Raw genomic sequence first — 10,483 nt, forward strand, 5'->3', positions numbered from 1 at the left:
TTTGATGTTTTCCAGGCTCAGCGTTGGCACGTCGGTAACGAGCCGTTCGGTCGGCAGTGGCTGTCCGGCGACGTCGTCGGCTGCATGATCGACCTGAACGAGATGAACATCATGTTCACGCTCAACGGGGAAATGCTGATCAGCGACTCCGGCTCAGAGATGGCTTTCAAAGACATCGAAATTGGGGAAGGTGATTTTATAAATCAGGAAAAAATAAATTAAAATTCAGATTCTGGCAAAGTAAGGAGTCATCAATCCTACAGGATGTTGCTCAGCTGTTTCAGTTTTCAGTAAAAAATAAAAAATAAATAAATTACAGAATGTTTTTGTTTATATCTTAAAATTCACACTTCGTAATGTAGATCAGGGTGGGCAACTCCAGGCCTGGAGGGCCTAAAAGTCTCCTGCAACTTTTAGATGCGTCTCTACTTCAACACACCTGAGTCCAGTAATGAGGTTATTAGCAGGATTCTGGAGAACCTGACTGCACTTAGGAGGTGATTCAACTATTGGATTCAAGTGTGTTGGACCAGGGAGACATTTGCAGGACACCGGGCCTCGAGGACCAGGACGGCCCACCCCTGATGTAGATCCTAAATTATAGAATCAGCCTGAAAATTGTATTTCTAAAACAAATACCAACACACATCTGATTCTGCAAATAAATCTGCTGAGGTTCATCCTTCCTTCTTTTCTTACCTTATTGTTATCTTTCTTGTTCCCTTATTTCATTCAATATTTTCTCATTTCTTTCTCTATTTACTTATTTCTTTCTTGCTTCCTTCCTATTCTGAGTCCTTTCCTTCCGATCTTGTGTCTTTACCACCTTCTTTCTGTTCTTTGTTCTTTCCTTTCCTCCTTCCTTCTTTTCTATCCTCTGTCCTTTCCTTTTTTGTGTGTCTTTCCTTCCTTTCTTGTGCCCTTCTTTCCCGTTTTGTGTCCTTCCTTTCTTCCTTATGTCCTTCCTTCTGCCCTTTTTCCTTCCTTTCTTGTTTGTAGTCTCCTGATCTTTATTTTTGTGTTTTTTTTCCCCGGCAGGTTTCATCCCAGTGTGCGCCCTCGGCCTGTCTCAGGTCGGCAGGATCAATCTTGGTCAGAACGTCAGCAGCCTGAGATATTTTGCCATCTGTGGCCTTCAGGAAGGATTCGAACCGTTTGCCATCAACATGAAGCGAGACATCACCATGTGGTTCAGCAAGAGTTTGCCGCAGTTCGTCCCCGTTCCCACGGACCATCACCACATCGAGGTAGCGCATCATTCAAATTTAATAAAGCTTTAACTTTAAATTTGAACAATATTTAGGTTCCATTACAGAATATGTTAATTTATAGGATATTCACTGAACACCGAGTTAAGCTACATTGTCACTGCGCGATCTGCTTAAAAAATACCTCATACTCATCACAGACCAGAAAATACCTTTATTTTTATAAAAATCGCCTTTTTCATGAAATTAACTAAATGTCTGTCATACTGTACAAAACATTAATATATTATTGTATTTTTCTTCATGTTTGATTATTGTACACCGGCACATACATTTACTAGATTTCTCTCTTTTCAGAAGCAGTCTTGCAAAATGCTGTTAAACTCTTTATGTCTTATTTTCTTAATATCATATACTATTTTTACAAAATAAAAAAATAAAATCGAACAGAATGACGTGAAAGCTGTGAATAAAACAGGAAAGGTCACGCCAACAACTTGGCTGCATTTAAGATATTTAAAACAAAAAACTAATCAATACACTGCAAAAAAATGAAATTTTACCAAGTATTTTTGGTTTAATTTCTTGTGCAAATAACTTAGTACGCTTGAAATAAGACAAAAGTAACTTACAAGTAACTTTTCTGCAAGCTGCAGGAGCTTGTTTTAGGTAAATAATTAGTTAATATTAATAAAAAGTTTGAATTCCACTGGTAGAGTATTCCACTGAGCCGTTACCTAGCAACCCCAGCCTGTTACCTAGCAACCCACTTCTAGTTCCACTGGCTGATTATTTCACTTATAACCTGGAAAAAGTGTTTTTTTATAACTGAAATAATCAACCAATGACTAGTTTTTAGTCAATATTAAGGAATCATTGAATTAAAACAAGCTCCTATATCTTGCTGAAAAGTTACTTGTAATTTAGTTTAGTCTTATTTCAAGTGTAATAAGATTTTTGCACTAGAAAGTAGACCATTTTTGTCAGTGTAATCATTGGTGTTGACTGATATGAAGTGCTAATGTCGACCAGCTCTGATAATATCGACACTAAAAACATGTTCTCTCAGGTTTCCCGTGTGGATGGCACTGTGGACAGCGCCCCCTGTCTGAAGCTGACCCACAAGACGTTTGGTTCGCAGAACGCCAACACGGACATGATGTTCCTCAGACTGAGCATGCCCGTCCAGTTCCACGAAACGTTCAAGGTCCCAGCCGGCACCACGCCGCTCACCCGGGCCCTCACTATTCCCGAGGAGGAGGTGGTGGTGGTAGAACCCGACTCCGAGTTCGAAGTTTTAAAGAAGTCTGCCAGTCGAAAGGAACAGGAGGACGAGAAGAAGGAGCCGTCTGTGCCGAAGGAGGTTTCTGTAGAAAACGAGAAGGACACCATGTCGGAAAAAGGGAAGAAAAAAGGGTAAAATTTCAAGATATTTCATTATCAAAGACTTTTAGATTAAAGTTGCATGTTTTTATACTTTCATTCTGGTTTCTATTGCTTCTAAAAATATCCCAAGAGCTTAAAAAAATACCCAGTCATTTGCAATAAGTAAATATTTTTGGTGTTTGGAAAATGAGCCATCTGTAAGCCTCAGTCGTAATAAATCTATGACTGAGTTATAAGAAAACACTAGTTTCACACTAAGAAAATTAAAAAAAATAAAGTTACGAGAATAAAGTTCTAAAATTATGAGAACAAAGTCAAACAAACATTTAATAATATGAGCTTAGTCATAGTGACAAGACGCCCTAAAAAAAGTCATTCTGATAGGAGCATGACAATCTTAAGCAAAAAATGTACCTGTAGGGTTTATGCTACATTTGGCATTACATTCCTTCTTTTCCACTGTGAAAAACAGATTCTTCTCCAAAGCCAAGAAAGCTGCCATGACACCTCTTGCTCCTCCTCCTGCGCCTCCAACCGTCCCCCGATTGGTTGAAGACGTGGTCCCAGACGACCGAGACGACCCAGAAATCATCCTCAGTACCACCACTGTGAGGAAACCTCAAATCTCTGTTGCTCATCTCCAGAGGAGGAGGTGAATAATTCACACGTTTTCTTCTTCTCCTGTCAGTATTATTACTCGGTGAGGATCTACGCCGGTCAGGAGCCGTCCTGCGTGTGGATTGGCTGGGTCACCCCTGACTACCACCAGTATGACCCCACCTTTGACCTCTCCAAGGTGCGCAACGTCACAGTGACTGTGGGAGATGATAAAGGCAACATTCACGACAGGTAAATGCATTTATATCAAAAAGAAAGTACATCCTCTTTCAGTTCTTAATACAGAATGTTATGCAATTTTTAGAGTTATTTAAATCCAACTTCAAAACACACAACAGGTTCCACGCCGTCATTATTTATTTGGTAAAGATGAAACTGAATTATGTTAAAACCTAAAAATGTTTCAGTAGCTTGAAGAGTCACATTTTGCAGTAATTTTTCTGTTTTGAGGAATTTTGGCCCACTTTTTTTCAAAGCGCTGTTTAATTTCTTGGATCAAATCATCAGCACTTCATCATCGTATTTAAAAGTGACTATGAGGAGTTTATCATATACTGCGTTTAGCTTAGCAACAAACAAAGCAAAGTAGGTTTTGACCGAACACCTCAATCTGGGTCTCATCTGTCCAAACGTCATTGTTTCCATTAACTTGCAGCCGTGCTCGCATTTTCTTTTCAGACATGCTAGCTAACAATGTTAGGCACTGCTAGCTAAAGAGTTAGCTCTGCTAACCCTAAAGCACTAATCATAAACATTAGTTCTGCTAATGTTAATGTGGATTTGCTACACAAACACAGTATTATTAAAAAAAAGAGGATCATTTAATGCTAGCTTTGGACAAAACGTTTGGCTCCTTCTTCCTCTTTTAATTTTGCCTGGGATCCTCGGCGAGCGACGTTCTCCGTGGGCGACGTGCAGCGACGGCGTGCTGCTAAAACGAAACAACAACAAAGCGTGTTGACGTCACAGATCACAGAGTTTAATCTCATACAAAGCAATCGACAACAAAGCTGCAGAGGAACAGAGATATGCATTTTCTCATAAAAATAAACACACAAGGGGAAGACAAACGAACACGAAACAAAGACAAAAAGGCAAAAAATAGCGGCCGCGCTCTCTCTGACCTGGAATTTTTATACTGAGTAGGTGTTTATTGAATTTAATATATGCAGTCAAGGCGTTCCGTTCTTTGACCTATTAGAAACTCCGTAAGGACTCAGAAAAACTTGGAAACTCCCCTCATTTACGGCAAAGGTGTCTGGTTTTTGTCTAAGTAAAAGGGCGGACCACTTCGTGGTCATCTCTTTCTGATACGGGCAGATCCCTGGCGCCAAAAGTCCTAAGATGAGATTTCGCAGACACCTCTGAAGTCTCTTCTGCCATTGGAATGTAAATTTTATTGCCTTGTGTGTGGGGGAGGGAAAGGGCCCTGCTTTGTCTGCTTACCGCATCTCAGACGAGACCTGTTCCAAATAAGAGTATTGTATATAACTGTTACACATGTCGTAGATTAACTGTATTAAGCACTAAAATTAATCCTTTTTCTTAACAGTATTTATCTAATGCTAAAGCGCTAAATAGTTAAAGTCAAGTCAGGCTATACAAGCTTTAAGTCTCAATTTAACTTTAACTTTATAATTTAAATGTTCTATAACAGCATTAGATATATAAATTTTTATGTCTTGTTCTCTGCTGTCCATGTTTTACTTTGTTTCTGTGTAGTTCTTGTTTTAGAAAATACTTGTTTTAGAAAATAGAGAGAATGTGATGAGAGGAAATGGAACTGCTGCGTTAACAATCTTCACCCACTTCAAAATAAAAGCATGAATAAAAACATCTAACTATTAAATTATTAACAGTTGATAACAAAAACTTCAACGCGGATGTTGAACTTTACTCAACTGAATGTTTACAAAACAGCCAAATAAATTAGTATTTAGTTGATTGATTTAGTAAAACGTAGCTAGAGCGCTAAACAAAAGATTAGCCTCACCGTTGGCGGATTAGCATAAGTTTGCCCACTACTGCTAACTGCGATCTTAGATGAATGTTTTGGGGTTTTTTGGTAAAAGAAAATAACAAGATCAAAATCTGTGATATGATTGAAAATTATTTGAATTTTACTTAACATCTGTACATTCAGACTTTGTACATTAAATCATATATTTTGTGAATATTTCTAAATTATCTCCACAAATAAGTGATTTTGATTTCAAATAAATCACAAAATCCTGGAGGGACTGATCAGTTTCAAAACATGTTCAATATTATTTAATTATAAGAAGTACTTATCAGATGCAGATACAAGTATTTATTAATATTTTAACAGTTTGTTAATGGGTTTTATAAATACCTTTTGTCACAACCGGCCCTTTAAGAAAATTCATGATCTTGATATGGCCCGAAATGAAAATGAGTTTGACAACCCACCATTAGATGTTTCATTCCTAAAACGCTGAAACCATGCTTGTTTTTTCATGCCTGCAGCATGAAGCACAGTAACTGTTACATGGTGTGGGGGGGAGACCTGGTCAGCAACCAGCAGACTCGCTTCAGCCAGGAAGACATGGTGATTGGCTGCCTGGTCGACCTGGCAACGGGACTCATGACCTTTACGGCCAATGGAAAGGAGATCAACACCTTCTACCAGGTAAGAAAAAGATGGGATTCTAATGTTAGCTCCGGTAGTTTCCAGAAGGTTTTACCATTTTTTTCCTTCAGGTGGAGCCAAACACCAAACTGTTCCCTGCAGTCTTCATCCAACCCACCAATCAGAACATGGCTCAGCTGGAGCTGGGCAAACTCAAGGTTAGAGAAAAAAGCTCACTTCAACCTCTGCTAACCAGATCTAAATATCCAATCGTATAAAAATCACAGTGTTCAGGTTTAAGACCTAAATAAACTAGTAATAGTTATATTGGTAACTAAGAACAATAGGAGGTTTTATTTTAAACGGGAAAGTAGAGTAAATGCAGGACTAATTATGGAAGGAATTTAATAATTTTTTTTAAAAATAAGTAAACAGCACTTTTCACAGACATATAGATCACAAAGATAAACAATTAAAACAAAAACAAAAAAACTTTAAGCAAAAACCTGTCTGAAAAAAATTTACTTAGTTGTTTCTTAAAGGGGCAGTGTTATGCAAAAGCAACTTTTTTGTGCTTTACATCAAGTTATATCATCCCCTCATCAAATCTTATTCTTTTATGCATGTTTGATAAATCCCTTACTCTCTATGGCAACCATTCAGCTACTCAAAATGCCTTCGTGGACCAAGCTCCGCCTTCATGGAACAAGCTCCGCCTTCGTGGACCAAGCTCCTCCTCTAATCTACAGCTTCCAAGTTTCTGTTTCAAAGAGCAGCTCCTTCAGACTAGCTAGCAGCAATTAGCAAACATTGTTAAAGGGTTAGTAGAGGAGCCATATTGTGATGACTTCCTGAAGGCGGAGTTTCAGAAAGAGCAGAAGCTTCTTAAAGAGACAAAGGCCCAATTTCAAGCCGTTAAATCAGAAAATAACATTTCTGTAAAGTCTTATTTTATATATGTAGCATTTTCATAGGTACTGAAGATAGCATAGTTACTAGATTGTTCTATAAAATGGCAGCATAATACATAATACTGCCCCTTTAAAAGAGTCTGTCTCTCTTATTCCAGAACATCATGCCGATATCAGCAGCAATGTTCCGCAGCGAACGGATGAATCCCGTCCCCCAGTGTCCTCCCAGGCTGGACGTCCAGATGCTAACGCCAGTCATCTGGAGCCGCATGCCCAATAACTTCCTGAAACCGGAGGTGGGCAAAGTAGGCGAGCGACTAGGTTGGTCGGTGGAGTGTGTTGAACCTCTCATCATGATGGCCCTCCACATCCCAGAGGAAAACAGGTCAGAAAATGGGCTTTAAAACATTAAAAACCACCTGTTAATTTAGTTGGGTTTTTTTTTGTCATATTACTTGTACTAAGTTGGGTATCATGGTTTAGAGCTACATTGGAATAAGAGCATCAGCTGGGTAGCACACTGCTTATTTTTGGTATATCTTGTAGTACAAATATCTTAGTACACCTGAAATAAGCTAAAATTAACTGACAAGTAACTTTTTAGCAAATATACAAGCTTGTTTTAAGTCTGATTCCACAAAATGTGCATTTTTTATATTTGAAAACAACTTTGGTCACCAATCGAACCGAATCTACTGGGGTGAAAACAACCTTATTCTTCACTTTGGTCATTTTCAATCTGGGTAGAGGTTTTACAGAGAAATACTTCCCAAAAACGGCCAAACTTCTTGATTAAAGTTGTTTTGTTTCTTTTACAGGTGTATTGACATCCTGGAGCTTTCGGAGCGCCTGGATCTCATGAAGTTCCACTACCACACTCTCATGCTGTACTGCGCCGTTTGCGCACTTGGTAACAACCGAGTGGCTCACGCGTTGTGCAGCCACGTCGACGAGTCTCAGCTCTTCTACGCCACGGAGAACACGTACCTCCCCGGGCCTCTGCGCAGCGGCTACTACGACCTGCTGATCAGCATTCACCTGGAGTCGGCTAAGCGGGCGCGTCTGGGCACCAACAGGGAGTTCATCATCCCCATGACGGAGGAGACGCTCAGCATCAAGCTTTACCCTGACGTGAAGAAGGCCCATTCTCTGCCTGGCGTCGGACTCACCACCTGCTTACGCCCAAAGCTGCACTTCTCATCGGTCAACTTTGTCGGCACAAACCCAGATATTTACACTCTGAGTCCTGTTTTTCCTTTACAGGTAAAACAAAAACAAAAACACAAACAGAAAGCGTTAGCAGATAAATGACAGGATGCAAATTATCGAATTAATGAGTTAATTGATCTTATCGGTCGACTAATGATTAATTGATAATCACCCACTTGAGTTTTTTATAATTTTTTTCATAATTGCCTAATTGGAAAAAAAAAAACCTTTTTAAAATATTTTTGTCAACTGTGTTAAATACTGAATATATGGTAAAAAAAAACCAAACAACTCATCCAAACTTATTGAAAAATGCAAGTTTGTATCAAAATTAATGATTTGTTTTCATAATTCTAATTTCTGCAATTTTACGGTCATTGGAAACGCAGCTGGTGAGGAGGAGCACAAACTTTATTGCCTTTGTGGCACATCAATCATTTTTGACTGATGTTGACACTGCTCCGTCATGCAACGCTCTAAAGGTGAAAATTAAGGAGCTTGTCGAGTGTTTATATTTTACATGTAACTACTGTACATACATATGAAAGATTTCTGTTTTGAAATATACTTTATTTCAAAACAGAAATTTGGCGCATAAAGAGCATTTTTCATCCGAAACCAGACTCCATTTGGACAGTTTCTCTTTCCCGTTCTGGTATGGCCTTGCCTTCTTTATTTCTGTATCAACTGACTTCACTTAGCTATGACCAGTGGCGCCCTCTGCTGGATGGCGGCCAAACTACAACACTAAAAGAAGGTCTTAACTGAACATTATTAGTTAATCGGCTGGAACTAACCATTAAAGCGATAATAGTAAATTAAGTGTATCAATCCCAATTTGATGGTTTTGGGTTTTTTTCGCTGCAGGAGTTGAAAACCAGAGCCATTAGCATGGTAACAGAAGCTGTGCTGGACGGGAGCCAGGCAATGCGCGACCCAGTAGGGGGCAGCGTTGAGTTCCACTTCGTCCCGATCCTGAAGCTCATCAGCACGCTGCTCATCATGGGCATCTTCAACGACGAGGACACCAAGCACATCCTGAAGATGATCGATCCCAATGTCTTCAGCGGCAAAGAGGAGGAGGAAGGAGAAAACGCCGAAGAGGGGGAAGCCGCTGAGGGAGAGAGCGAGGAGCAGAAGGAGGAGGAAGCGGCTGACGCAGAGCTTGAAGATGAGGGGGTCGGCGATGAGGAAGAGGAGCTGAAAGAGCTGGAGAAAGGAGAGCAAGAGGGCGATCAAGCTGAGCCAAAGGAGGAAGGCGAGGAAGGCGGACATAAGGAGGAAAAGGAGGTCAAAGGGGGAAAAGTGGATGGAGAGAAAGCAGAGGAAGAAAAGGAGAAAGAGGCAGTGGAAGCAGAAGCCAAAGAGGAAGAGGGGGCTCCAGAGGAAGGACTACTTCAAATGAAGCTGCCAGAGTCCGTCAAGCTGCAGGTGATTAGAGTGTCTCGCCTCTGATTGGACAGCCTGAATATTGTCGTTTACATCCAGAAATGCCGCACATGCGTAAAACTCTGGAGGGCAAAAAGGTGATTCTTTTACCCGCCATCCATTGTAGCCACGCTGCCACTGTAGAACAGCAACGTTAACTAAACGAAACCTGGAGGTGTAGGCATTATTAATTTAATCCAGTGTGTTACAGCAAATGGAAAGTAACGCAGAAAAACGTTAAAGAACAACGCAAAACCACGCTACATGCAGACTCCTTGCCATAGCAACTGACAACAACAATACTTTACATATCAGGATTCAACACCAAAAAACATGCAAACTTTTCCCACACACAGAACATTCAGTCTGTTAGTTACTTTTACTATAAAGTGATTGTTGTGCTAGATTAGCTGCTAAATGTAAACACCTGCTCTACCAATGATCTGCCAGAGTTTGTGTGTTGGTCACCGTTTTTTTTATTTTTTAACTGAACCACAGAAACACACAGAATTCCTCTACATATTAAGGTTGTCAAAGTCAAGCCAGCATAACTGATCTACTTCCCTCTCCCTGAGTTTGTTTTAATTTATGAGATTAATAGATCTATTGCGACAGTCCTATCTCTGACCTGTTCGTTTTAGGTGAATATTAATATCAGAGAAGAGGCCAGCACCTAAAACTCTTGGCTTTTCTTTCCAGATGTGCACCCTTCTGCAGTACTTCTGCGACTGCGAGCTCAGGCACAGAGTGGAAACCATCGTTGCCTACTCGGACAACTTCGTTCAAGACGTCCAGAAGAACCAACGCGTGCGCTACAACCAGCTGATGAGAGCCTTCACCATGTCGGCCGCAGAGACCGCCCGCAAGACCCGCGAGTTCCGCTCGCCGCCTCAAGACCAGGTACCAGCAGAAACAGAACCAGTTACACAAACACCAGGCCTGGAGGGGGAGACTGAAATCAAGTGGAGACTTTTATAAGCCTGGCGGGCCATCAGGCTTTACTTGCCCCCCACCAGGCTGAGCATTGTTTATTTTGTATGAATCCCCTGCATGTTATTGTTTCAGGGTTTCTGTGCAAAAGGTAGTAAATTAAATGAGCTGAAATTAAGGCCAGTAAAAGGTAGTAAATATTT

The 10,483-nt window shown here is 40.4% G+C and overlaps 1 protein-coding gene across 1 annotated transcript in view; it reads left to right on the top strand.

Annotated features, from left to right (window-relative positions):
- The window catches only part of LOC116737627 (ryanodine receptor 1), a 122,983-nt gene that overhangs the window by 41,539 nt on the left and 70,961 nt on the right, over positions 1-10,483 (top strand). Inside the window, 11 exon segments of the mRNA XM_075074343.1 lie at positions 16-190; positions 1,039-1,247; positions 2,278-2,624; positions 3,067-3,202; positions 3,283-3,443; positions 5,700-5,862; positions 5,934-6,020; positions 6,872-7,098; positions 7,532-7,976; positions 8,790-9,353; positions 10,050-10,250. Coding sequence (XP_074930444.1) covers positions 16-190; positions 1,039-1,247; positions 2,278-2,624; positions 3,067-3,202; positions 3,283-3,443; positions 5,700-5,862; positions 5,934-6,020; positions 6,872-7,098; positions 7,532-7,976; positions 8,790-9,353; positions 10,050-10,250 — 2,715 coding nt within the window.

This window comes from Xiphophorus hellerii, chromosome 18 (assembly GCF_003331165.1).
Source record: "Xiphophorus hellerii strain 12219 chromosome 18, Xiphophorus_hellerii-4.1, whole genome shotgun sequence".
NCBI classification, from domain to species: domain Eukaryota; kingdom Metazoa; phylum Chordata; class Actinopteri; order Cyprinodontiformes; family Poeciliidae; genus Xiphophorus; species Xiphophorus hellerii.